This window comes from Sceloporus undulatus, chromosome 1, assembly GCF_019175285.1.
Source record: "Sceloporus undulatus isolate JIND9_A2432 ecotype Alabama chromosome 1, SceUnd_v1.1, whole genome shotgun sequence".
Taxonomy (NCBI): domain Eukaryota; kingdom Metazoa; phylum Chordata; class Lepidosauria; order Squamata; family Phrynosomatidae; genus Sceloporus; species Sceloporus undulatus.
Genome location: NC_056522.1, coordinates 156476183 through 156489143, shown reverse-complemented (window position 1 = coordinate 156489143; position 12961 = coordinate 156476183). Strand labels below are relative to the sequence as shown.

The window sequence follows — 12961 nt, the reverse complement described above, 5'->3', positions numbered from 1 at the left end:
GACACAGCTGGAGGGAAAGAGCCAAGCACGTTAATAAAACATAAAGTAGACAAATTTAAATTAGCCCAAGCGGTATTTGGCCGCAGATGCTGCAGGCCGTAGTAGATAAGTAATTTGAAATCTGACCCACCCCCAAAAGAAAGGGATTGGGTATATTCCAAGAAGAGTGGATTGCTCCACTTGCCATCCTGAGAATGAGAAGTTGTGCTTACTGTGAAGGGCCATTCTGGGATGGAAGGAGGAGCAATCCACACCCTCCCTGATTAGAAGTAATAGACCATTTCTGGAAAGGGATGGAATAGATATAAATATAGCTATGGAAATGAACATAATATATAAGTATATGTATATATACATAGGCAGATAATTGTACATATACATATAAACAGCAGTGACTACAATACCAATAAGACAGCAGAGCTAGGAAAAGGAACTGAAGGAGGAGGGGGTTAGGAGTCACAACAGAAAAAAAAAACTGTAAAGAACTTTGACTCCTGCCTCACAGATGGTGTGTGGGGTTAAACCCAAGAAGAGTGGATTGCTCCTTCTACCATCCCAGAATGACCCTTCATGGTAAGTACAACTTCTCTTTCCTCCCACTTTCCTTACCTTCTCAATCGGATGGTAAAACCTTCCCTTCCTTTCCCTTCCCATCTTCCTCCTCCTCCTCCTCTGGTTCTCTCTGTTCACCAAACCTCATTTCCTTCCACTTCCTTCCCTTCTTAGTTGGATGGTAAAATCTTCCCTTCCCATCCTCCTCCTCATCATCTGGATCTCTGCGACCAAGAATGCCCCATTTTCCCTCCACCTCCTTCCCTTCCAAATCTGATGTTAAAACATTTTCTGCCCAACAAACACCTCATTTAACGCCACTTCCTTCCCCTTTCAGTCCAGTGTTAAAACCACCTTTCTCCAGAACCAGGGGAGTGGTGTTAGGTGGTCGGGAGAGGTCCAGAGAAGGAGGGAGGGAAGTGATGTTTTCCTTTGGTTTTCCCCATTAGATCCTTCGTTACAGGACCCTAAGTTTACCCTCTACTTACCCATGGGTCATGCCAAAATCCGTGATTTTGGCCCTAAAACTTCCCTCAATTTATACATTAGGTTGACTTGTACACAAGTATATACAGTGATTATTTTAAATATCATTTTGGGGGCATTAAACTACCCCTGGGAAATCGAGTCAGAGGTATTGATTATATAGTTCTAGGTGTTATATATCACACCTTTTGACTTCATTGATAATATCCCAAGAATATCAACAAAACTGATAAACAAATAAAGTAATAAACCGTGGATATCAGAAACTATACTTCAGAATATGAGCCTGAATCATATTTTACTGGAGAACATCAGTCAGCTGCTAACTTGTCTTATGGAGCTCTTTGATTTAATGCAGAAAAGAATTTGAATTTGGGATAATGGGCTGTGTAAGTTGCTGGGTCACTAAGCACCTAGATAACTATTGTAAAAGGATGTGCTTAAAAGCTACTATAAAAATGCTAAAATCTTGGGTTTTTGTTCTTTAAATACTCCTATGCTTCAGGGGTAACGAACTGAAGTAAAGCAATCTTTCTGCATGGTGCTGAGAAACATTGCTTTTTGGAAGTAGTGCTTTATCAACTGTCAAATAGTGCTTGGAGCGGCTCACAACCAAAGTACTACTCTGCTCCAAACCTCCTTAGCTTCAGCACTGTTTTAACTTAAGATGTTCCTTGTCCATTCTTGAAAAAGAGTGATGGAGGACCAATTAACATTATTAACTGAAAATGCTTTTATACCTTCTAATTATAGCTATGGCTTTTTGTTAGCTATTGTACCCAGAGTAAACATTAACTAGTGGATTATGTTAATAATGCTAAGCACAAATTGTCTGTCTTTGCCTTGTTGAAAGGAAAACAAATAAAATTTGAATTTATTGGGCCTTTCAGAGTAATTTGAATTGTGGTTTAGTACTGAATTTTAGATAGTTCTCTCCCCCCCCCCCCCCTTAGACAAAGGTGCATTGGGTTGGATCCAGAATGCTTTTTCCATGAATGGATAGGGCTATGATTCTGTTGAAATTCTTTCAAGATGGAGGCGAGGAGGCAATTTTTGTTAATTCCCAAGGTGGCACCCCATATGCCCTGCCATACTACTTGGGGTGGGTTTCTGGAGCAGCTCCCATAGGAGCTTCCACTCTTCAAGAAGTTGGTTCATGAGAACTATGGAACCATCTTTGTAAAATCCTGGTGAATTAACATTTTAAATAGAAAAGTCTGCCTTTATTTGTGTGATTTTGAAGTGTTACACCCTACATTCTGGTGGGTTGCCAGAGTAATTATGTGACATCAGATTGCTTTAAGTGTCTTATCTGTAGGCTTTGGTGCTTTGAGAAACATCCAGGTGGTTGGGATAAGTAAGAGCAATTTGAAAGCTTCACCATACATTCTAAAGTTTCCCATTGTGTAATTTATTTGACACAGATTGCTGTTTAACATCTTTTCTAAACGTCTGGTATTTTCACATTGCAGTAGATTATTTTCCTGTGGTTTCCAGTGTGAGGTGTAAAGCTAGTGTCTGATCATTGATATGATGAAATCCCCCCCTCCCGGCCTTTATACTATCCCCCAAATGGTTTTGGAGTTCTTTGGAACAGGTTTTAGAGTGTATGGTTTCCTACATGTGGAAGAGGATTGACCTTCCCTTCCCCAGTTCCACTGATGAAGGAAGTTCTGTGAGGAGAATAACACAAGGGTACTGCCTTGAGAGTTAAGGTTTATGCATTTCATCATCACCAAGACTATTTATCCAAGAAGGAGAATGTGTACCTTTGCATTTTTTAAAACTGCATGTTGTTCTGGACCACAAGCCATAATGCTGTCTCTAATTTTGTTTTACATCCATGCTGTTTGCTCAAGGTGCTCTATTTTATTAGAAAAATAAATTGTGTGAGGGGAAAAAACAAGATAGGATTTCCTCATGTGAACAACTTGTTTATTCTGAGCTTAGAATTAACTTTTAAATATCTGATTCCTTATATTTGGAGAGCAAATGTTGTGTACTAAGTAGTTTTTACTTTTTATTGAATAGATGCAACAAATCTAATTTTGGATGACAGTGAAGATGAAAATGCTTCATCAATATTTGAGACAAGTTGTCAGTCAGGCTCACCAAAGAAACAATTATCAGCTGCTATACCTAAACCATATCTTCATTTTACAATGTAAGTAGATGCTCTGATTTGCACAGAAATGTCGTTCACGGCTCCAACATGTGCTTAAACCCATATAATTTTCCTTCTTCTTTTGACAGTCCTTCATCCTGCCTGAAAATGATATCTGGAGGGATGTATAACCCTTCAGAGTGCTTTAGGGATGATATTACCCCTCTTCCAACTCTATTGTCATTAGCAAGTGCCATGCACAGAATCTCCCTATTGGGTACTGCCCATAGGTCATGAATTTTCTCTGTTTTGGGTTATAAGATTGATTATCCTGTGTTTGCCCAGCAGTTCTCACATCTGTTGAAGCTGGGCAGTAGTGATCCTTGGATGATTATTCCAGATAACTTGGAAAAATATATTGCTGAAGTTGTTGCATTTGTATAACTGGGAAATGCTTGTGCAAGCAGCTCACTGTATATTTTATCTTATTTGCATTGTTTAGCTTGTTTGCAACATTGTAAAAAGTTATTTCACCTGAGAATATTAAGGTCGGAGAAAGAGGGCAAGCAAGGTTCATTATAGATAGGATATTTTATAATTCTTTAAGCAAAATTGACAACTCACGGGAACCTTGGATTTTTATCCTAATCTTACTGGAAAGTTTATGGTGGTTCCAAGATGCCTAAACAGAATTGTTGCTTTTATTAGTGCTTCATGTTAATAATGCTAAACTTATCTTTCATTTACATCTAATTTCACACGTACATCTACAAAAAATGCTACTTTTGTTGCAGGTCAGCTTACCACCAGCCCACCTCTTACAGACCAAGATTATTGCTTTCAGGAGAAAGAGATTCAGGTCAGACTTCACACCTTGCTCCAGCACTATTGCACTCTCTTGAAAAAATTGCTGTACACAGATTAGATCTGCCAGCACTTTATTCGGTCAGTGCCAAAACACCGGAAGAATCATGTGCACAGGTTAGTCTGCTTTTACATCCTTTTTGATAATTTGCTCAACATGTCCAATCCTTGAGCCTCTCCCATGTGCCAGTACAAAAATACTGATCCCCTCCTTTCACAAACACATTGAGTCAGTGGGCTGTTAAGATGTTTTGTTGTTAATGATAATTTCTCTTTGTAAAGCAGAAGCCTTAACTTAATGAGAGGTTATAACAATACCAGGAGAAAGTCCTGTACCCCTTTCTCTCCACAGTATTATGTTTACTAAATTTTGCAATTTATATGTTAGTTTAAAGATGACATAAGACATGAACAGTTGTACCTCTGCAGGATAAGCTAGCATTTCCACTGTGAGGGTTGTGCGTATCCTTTCTTTGGTCTGAGTAAGAATATTTGAAGTCAAATGCAGCCTGTTCTCTAGAAAGTGATCTTCACAAAGCACTTCTAAAGCTCTCTAGTCAGGTAGAATTAGTAACCTGCAATGCTGACATCCCTGTGTTTACTCAGATTTCTGGTTGACAGATTGAAGAGTGTTATCAAGTTTTAAAAATAATTTTCATACAGGATTGTTCTTCCACAAGTGGAAAGCACCTGATTACAGTAGAGTGAGATGAAGGAGCATATGGTGAACTTGGCCAATTTCACCTTTTTTCTACAGTCCAAAGTGCCACAGAGGTTTCAGCAGCTCTTCAGAGATGTTTTTCAGGGGTGCAAGCTACAGGAGGAAGGAGGCGGGTGTGGTTTGAGCATTGGATTTTGACTCTGGAGACCAGGGATTGAATCCTCACCTGGCCATGGAAACCCACTGGGTGACTTGGGGCAAGTCACACATTCTCAGCCTCAGAGGAAGGCAAAGGCAAAACCCCTCAGAACAAATCTTACTTTAAAAAAGCACATGATAGGTTTATTTTAGGTTTGTCATAAGCTGGAAACAACTTTAAGGCACACAACATTGACAACAAAAACACACTTACTATATAGTAAACCCCACTGAGTTCAGTGGAACATTAGGTTAATATGTTTAAGAGTATGCTGTCAATATATTTTGGCTGGGAAAAATCACCATGATCAAGATGAATATCTCCTAAACTGCTGGGTCATTTTGTAACATATTTATTAAAATTAAACTGATGGTATTGACAGAAACTTTGCAGAAACTTCTAGTTGGCTTTGTATGAGAACAGAATAGCTAATCTTCTGTCAAACGCCTTTAGAGAACTTATCTGAAAGATTGTTTGATCTTTCCAAATAATGTTCTTACTATTCTACACAGTTGTGTTCTATCATGATGTAGCTTCTGCCAATGCCTTGTTTATGTTAATTGTCCATACTTTCTTGATGTAGAAAATACATAAATGAAAGAGAATATATGTGCTGACTCTAAGCAGAGGTGGGATGTGGGAATTCAGTAAAATTCAATCAAATTCATAGAAAGTAAAATGTATTCTGATTTCTCTTCAGATCATATATATTTTTTCACCTTTCATGATCCTTTGTAGATGTAGGATGACTGAGAAGAATGTATATGTTACTCAGGCGTGAAGTTTAAGGGAGATCACATTTTGATAGTCTGTGTAATGCCTTCTTAACTGTTAGCAAAGTTAACTATTTGTTAGCATTATTTTAATGTTAGTGTCCTTCCTAATTAGATCTTTCGTGAAGCAAGGAGAACACTACCAAGTATTGTTTACATGCCTCATATTGGTGATTGGTGGGAAACTGTCAGTGAAACTGTGAGAGCTACATTTCTAACTTTGCTGCAAGATATACCATCATTCTCACCTATATTTCTACTCTCTACCTCTGAAACTATGTATAGCGAGCTGCCAGAAGAGGTGAGCATGACCTTATTTTTTGATAAGCAAACTGGCACCCTGTAAGGAATAATGAACCTGTTCTTGAGAGACCTACTATGCACATGCAGGAACTTCTCCCAGCTTGCCTGACTTTGAAGGAACCTCTGTCCCAGCATTGCAAGAATTGCTGCTTATTAGAAAGAATTTGATATCCTGTAGTATAAGAATGGGAGACTGCAAGTTGAGAAACATTGGCGGTGGTGGGGAAATTGCTTCATTGCTTGGATTTTTAGATTGGGTAATTTTTCTGGCATTCAAAATTTTGTGTAGAAGAAGAAAGTGATATATTATTTAAAGAATAGAAAAAAGTTTCCCATTGTTACCTATTTGCTCGTTTTTTCTCCTTTGATATTGTCTTGCTTGGTCTACTGGAATGAATTGACAAGGAGCATTTTTCTGTTCTGTTCAGTTCTCTCTTTAACTGCCACCTCAGTCTCACATTTGATTGCCAAACTTGCAGGTGTTGATTGAATGCATACTGTTGTGACATGAATAAATAAAATATTTTTGTTCTTGATATCTGTCCTGTTGAGCTTTCCTGCTATGAGACTAACCAGTTGTTAGTTTTTACAAGGGTTGAAATTTTTCGTAGAGCGTTTTTGTTCCACTTTTGATTCTGAATTTCTTCTGTAAAATGATTATAGCTGAAATACTGCTTAACAGTGCTTTGGGGTAAAATACAGTGGACCCTTGTTATATGCTGGGATTTGTTTCCAAGATCCCCTGTGGATAACAAAATCCGTGGATGCTCAAGTTACATTAAATATAATGACATAGCAAAGTGGTATGCCTTATAAAAATGGAAAATCAAGGTTTTATATTTGAAATATATACTTTTTTTTGAACATTTTCAAACCGTGGATGCTTGAATCCGTGTATAAGAAGGGCTGACTGTATGTAGTTGTAGACTTCATAGAGTACATGTAGTTACAGTATTCTATGCTTGAGTTCTACTGGTGAAACAGTGAAATTAGGAGTGGATGTGAATTCTCCTTCCAGCCTTCTGGACTCTGGAGCTTGATTTTTATATGGCCCTGATTAAGGCCTGGAAGAGAAGGGAGAAGTCTGTTGTGGTGACACAGTAGCTCTAGTATAATACTAGATTTTGGATATAACTTAAGGATAGTCCTTTATGGTGTCTGTATATGCCTAAACAGTGACTACACAGAGCAGTGTCTCAGAATTATAGAATTAGAAAAAGTAGATGTGAAAAACCCTTGCCTTGATAAGGAGCTCCCCATGGAATATTGCATGCCTTGATCATGAGCATCTTTATTTTCAGTTTTTCCTGAGCAGCAGCCCCACTTTTCGGGTGCTTTTGAGTTTGAGAATGCTAAAACAGGTTGAGCATCCCTTATGTGGAAATCTGAAATACAAAATTGTCCACATAAGTGGTTGAGATAGGTGGTTGCTTTCAAGGTATACAAATTTGTTCAATGCACGCAAATTTATTAAAAATAAAAGTTATTTAAAATAGTATATGGAAGTACCTTTATCCTACTACATATAAGGTGTATATGTAATGAATTTCATGTTTAGACTTGCAGTTCATTTCCAAGATATCTTGTTAAATATATGCAAATCCAAGTATTACAAAATCCAATAACTAACTAAATAAATAAGTAAAATCCAAAATAGAAAACACTTCTGGCCCCAAGCATATTGGGTAAGGGATACTCAGTTTTTATAGGAAAATATGAAGGTCTGTGATTGGAAAGATTAAAAACAAACAAACAAACAAAAACCCCAACCCATCTCTTGACTTGTCATTCTCAGACTTTTAGTTTGATTAATTGTTCTTGGAACTCAGACTATATTTATTCTGGTGAAGTGGTCTCTAGATTATGTGTTAAATGGGCTCTAGATTTTAGCAACTCATGTTCAGATTTTTGTGAGGGGGGTTTCCAGATGCCTTTTGTAGAAGAGTACTTTAGATGATGTCAATTTCTTTTGAGAGTGATCAGGATCAATTAAAGTGATACTGCTTACAAGTTCATATTAGTGAAGAACCAATTTTTGTCTCTGAACATGATTCTTAGCATGCACACTGTTCAGTTGTGCATGAGGTGAGTTCAGAAGGGACCTATTCATACTTGATTGATCGATTATCTTCAGAAAAGACAATGAAGCTTTGTAAGGTAGAAGGCAATAGGAAGCAATAGGAGGAGGAGAAGAAGAAGAAAAAGAAGACTGTTTTACAGATAGAGAGACTCAATCAAGGAAACCAGGGCCCTGGGTTTGCAGGAACTGAGCAAGGCTGTTCATAACAGGGTGACTTGGAGGGCTCTCATTTTTAAGGTTGCCTTAAGTTAAAGCCGACTTGACAGCCATTAACAACAAACAACAATTTTTCTTTAACTGTCATTGTTGCATCCTATGGAGTCCTGAGATTGGCAGATGAGAGAGGGTCCTTTAAAATCTTCAGCCAGAGAACCCTTCTCGGGTATCTCTGACCAAAGTGCCAGTCCCAGGATCCCACAGGATGCAGTCATGGCAATTACAGTGCCACCATAATGTTATAACTGTGCAGTGCAAAAGGGCCCCAAAACATGACTGTCCGTCACAATGCATGAGGTAAGGTGTGTTTTCAGAGTAATGTATTTGTGGAATGATGACACCTAAAACATTTTTGAAGAATTGTAATGGCACTGTCAAATACTAGATGCTAGGAACTTCAGTATTTCAAGTCCTCTGTTTTTTCACTAATAGGTGAAGTGCATCTTTAAAATCCAGTATGAAGAGGTTTTTTATATTCAGAGACCTAGTGAAGAAGACAGGCGTAAATTTTTCCAAGAGCTGGTTCTCAATCAGGCATCAATGCCTCCTCCAAGGAGGAAACAAATTGGTAAGTTAATTCTCTGTGCAATCCAGACAGTACAGCATCTTCCCTTCCACTTGTTGGGTTCTGTTTCAAATAAAAGTAGAAGTGATATCAGAAGTGATGGCTATGGATTTCTTATCCAGTTAAGCTGCTTTTTCCCAGAGTCACTTGTCTCCACGTGAAGATGGAAATGGTGTATTAAAGAGGGTGGGAGCCCAAAGCACATTCACAGCCACCCACTTCATATAAGCTATGGAATTTATGAAGAGCACTGATGTGGCTAAGTTTGCAAATAATACCAACTCATTCATGATAGTGAAACAACGGGACATTGAATAACTCCAAAATAATATTTTGAAATTTGATGAATGCAGCACAGAATAGCCAATGAAATACTCTGTAAATAAGTGTAAAGTAAAGCACATTTAATAAAAGTCCTAAATCCAGATGTACACCTCAACTAGAAGTGAGCAGCCAGGAATGATATCTTGCAGTTGTAGTGATTAGCTGAATGAAAATCTACAATTTAGTATGTTATTTCAGTGGGAAAAGATAAGTTTCATGCTAGGAGTATGTGTTAGGTAAGTGGTGGGCAATTTTAAAATGACATTGCAATACCTGTATTTGTTTATTTACAATATTTATATAGCTCTTTTCCAAGAAGAATCTCCCCAAAGGCATAAGCAAATAGATAGTGTACCAAATATTTTGATTATTTGGCCTCAAAACTGATATTATGTAGCTAATAAAACAATGTAGAAATGGGCAAAAAATAGGACTTAAAGGAGCTATAACAGGGTTTCTAAATTAAATTTGATAAAGAAAAATATGTAGAGATATTCCCCCCCCCCCATCTCATAATACTGGACCTCAGGTTCATCCAGTGAAAGGAATAGGAGAATGAGCAAAGACAAAAGAAAATACTCATACATGCAAAGCATAATTAATATATGTAAATCCCTGTTTCAAAATTGAGTGATCATTATCCTGTGGGCCACATGTAATCCATGGATTGCAGTTTCTCCATACATGAAGATCCAAAAGGCAAGGGACAGTTCTTTGATGGTCACAACTGTACTTGATGTGTGAGTAGAGCACATGGAAAAAGGTTTTGGGATTTATTACATACTCAGAAGCAAGGGCACCAGTGCCATACAGTACCTGTGGAAAGGCTGTGGAACTGCAGTAAGTGTCTTCATAACATGCCAGGCATATGATTTTGCAGAGGTTGAAGTAGTTACCACAAGACTACAGAACTGAAGAGAAGCATGTTGCAGCCTGCACCATCAACTCTGTGACTAAAAGTTGTTAAGGTGTGCTTATATTGCACACCTGTGTTGTTGTAAATTGCCTTAAATATTGTTCAGTGAGAAGAGAGGATATACATTTCCATATAAACCAATAGAAATCTTTTTTGGTTTTAACTCTTTTAATCTGTCTCTTATAGAGCTGTTTAGAGCCATCTAGCATGTTAAGAGTCTTGCCATGATGTTTCTCTTTCCTTGAAGGAAAGGGTTCTGGTACTGAACACTGTCATTCATAAATATTGTAAAGTTTCTACAAAAGAGTTCTTCTAGTTTGATCTGCAAAACTGAGATAAGGGGCGCAAAGTTGTTGGTTTTATGCAAAATATAAATAGTACAAAATTTATTAGTAATATAAATTTTTCAAAGGATACACAATGAATAGTCTGTTTTGCCTGAGTTTTCCATTCTTTTTTAAAAGCTCTTTCTGACATGGAGGTGCTCCCTCTTGCCCTACCATCTCCTACCCGCCAGATGTCAGAGGCAGAAAAGCAGAGAATGGAGGACCAGGAAGAAAACACACTGAGAGAGCTGCGGTTGTTTCTCAGGGATGTTACCAAGAGGCTGGCCACAGACAAGCGCTTTAACATCTTCAGCAAACCGGTGGATATTGAAGAGGTCTTGTTTCAGTAACGTGCAAACGATGAAGTTGACCTTATTAGCAATTAATCAAAAAAGGCATTATATTAATTATCACAAGATATCTATAATCTAACCTGTTAGCCATAATACTAACATACTATTGAACTTAATATTGTTCAGGCCACATCTGTGGTAATAATCTTATTCTCTTATCGGAAGTAGATGCCTGGAGAAACAGCACTAAGCTATTGAAAATGCTGATTTTTTTTTTATTGAACTCTAGCATCTACTTCAAAAAATTCAACAAATTAAGCAACCATCTCTCTCCTTGTTGGTTTCTAGCTGAAGAAAAGACTGAAAAATCTAAAGCTAAAACTATAGTGTTTGATTTCACTGATTACTTGTGTAGCCATTTGTAAAAATCCAAACAAAAAAGATAGGATTTGGCTAATTACATTTGTGTTACAGCTAAACATGCCAAATTTACCTTCAGACCAAAATTAAAACAAAACAAAAAACAATTAAACAAAAATTCAAATGCCCAACATAAAGCAAAGCAAATATGCTTTAAGGGCCGTTTGTGTACTAGTGATTTTTAGATCAAGTTTACAGTTACGTTTGTGACATCTGTCCTTTTCCCGGTCAACTTCAAAAGTGAATTTTGCACAGATAATTTACCCAAGAAACAGCAAGTTGTAGTGATGTGTTAGAAGAATGTAATTTGTATTATGCTGGTGTTTGGGGGTTGATTGTTTGGTGGACAGCATGCATGCTTGCTCATGTGATACAAATACAAATCTAAATCTAAAGAGCTAAGACATTTTTTTAAATTCCTTTGTTTTGCAAATGTGTAGTTGAACCAGTGGTTAGCTTTTGAGTTGAGCCAAAGCTGAAAGCATCTTGGAAGCAATTCTCTTTACTCTGAAAGCCCACTCTACCATCCTAAATGTATAGTAGTGGGATATAAATTATAGAAATGCATTTGGCATATGTTCAGAACCACTCTGTTTCGAGATACAGAGCTGTTCCAAAGCTGAGCTGTTGATTAAAAATAAGTTCCAGTGTTAAATCGTGGCTCAAATCAAGACCTGGCCTTGGTTATTACATCTTTTTTTGTTTTATGTGACCAACTTTTTTGTACCAAAGGCTTTGTCCCTTCAAGACACTACTTGACTGACATCCTGTTGGGTAGTCCCAGCAATAGAGTGAGTGGACTCATTAAATTGATTGTTGAATTGTGAGTCAATGTGTAGGTAAATCAGTAGATTTGCTGTACGTGGGAATAACAACAGGATTTCAGCCCTTGATTAAAAATCTAAAATGACTGGAGTTTGCTGACAAAAATAATATCTTACAAAATAGAAAAAGGAGTGTCATTCCAAAACTCTAAAATGGACAAGATGCTAATCCAGGAGTAGCCAGAGTTCTCAAAAAGGCAGATTTTCAGGCTGAAAAAAGAAGTGGTCACCAAAGGGGATTGGAATTGGAATTTTTAAAAATTGTATATAGGTTCACAAAATACTTGCCACACATCACTTGTGTTGAACATGTCTTCTATTCTGCTGGTTGCATTTGCAATGCTCTCCCCAGACCAAGGTGAAAGAAAAATGAGTCATTTTGATTCTGATCTCAGGCAGTAATTTGGAAATTGGAAGTTGCTGCAAAGTTCAAAGCAACTTTAGTGTCAAGCTAAGTGGCATGCCACATCATTTGGGTGGTGGTGGTGGTGGTGGTGGTGGTGGTATTTTGACTTGTTATACAAAATGCTGAAACATATCTCAGAATTAGGACCAGGACTTTGGTTACCTAGTTTAAAATTCAAACTTAAACAAAAAGCAAATTGACTGCTGCATAAAGATGGGAGTCATCAGCAGTCTCTGGTGACTTTTGATTATGGGTGATTATCAAATAGCAATAGCAAGTACATTTCTATATCACTTACCAATGTACTAAGCAGTTTACAAACCGTAAGCTGATTGAACCCAACAAACTAATTTTAGTGACCTACCAAAGGATGCCAGACTGAGTCAACCCGGAACACCTTGCTTGTTTTGAATTCACAACCTTGTGGTTTGTGAATACAGCCATTTAATGACACCAGGGTTCCCTAATCTGCATCCATTCACCTATCCTGCACTCCAGAATAGTTCAAAATGTGTGTGTATTTTTAAAAATAGCATATAGCAGCTTGCCTATAATTGTTATATAACACTAAAAGGTATCATTTTATTAGATAATGCACTTGTGGAACAGCTTTTGATTTTTGTTTTTTTGGTTACAGTTTGAAGTAGAG

General features: G+C 37.5%; 1 protein-coding gene across 2 annotated transcripts in view; it reads left to right on the top strand.

The window, feature by feature from the left end:
* The window catches only part of ATAD2B (ATPase family AAA domain containing 2B), a 93389-nt gene that overhangs the window by 62432 nt on the left and 17996 nt on the right, over window positions 1-12961 (top strand). Inside the window, exons 17-21 of one of the 2 annotated variants that reach the window (XM_042469199.1) lie at window positions 3070-3202; window positions 3937-4123; window positions 5755-5940; window positions 8671-8806; window positions 10508-10689. In XM_042469199.1, the coding sequence (XP_042325133.1) occupies window positions 3070-3202; window positions 3937-4123; window positions 5755-5940; window positions 8671-8806; window positions 10508-10689 (824 nt within the window). Of the gene's footprint in view, window positions 1-3069; window positions 3203-3936; window positions 4124-5754; window positions 5941-8670; window positions 8807-10507; window positions 10705-12961 lie in introns of both variants that reach the window. The other variant, XM_042469192.1, reaches the window with a different exon arrangement.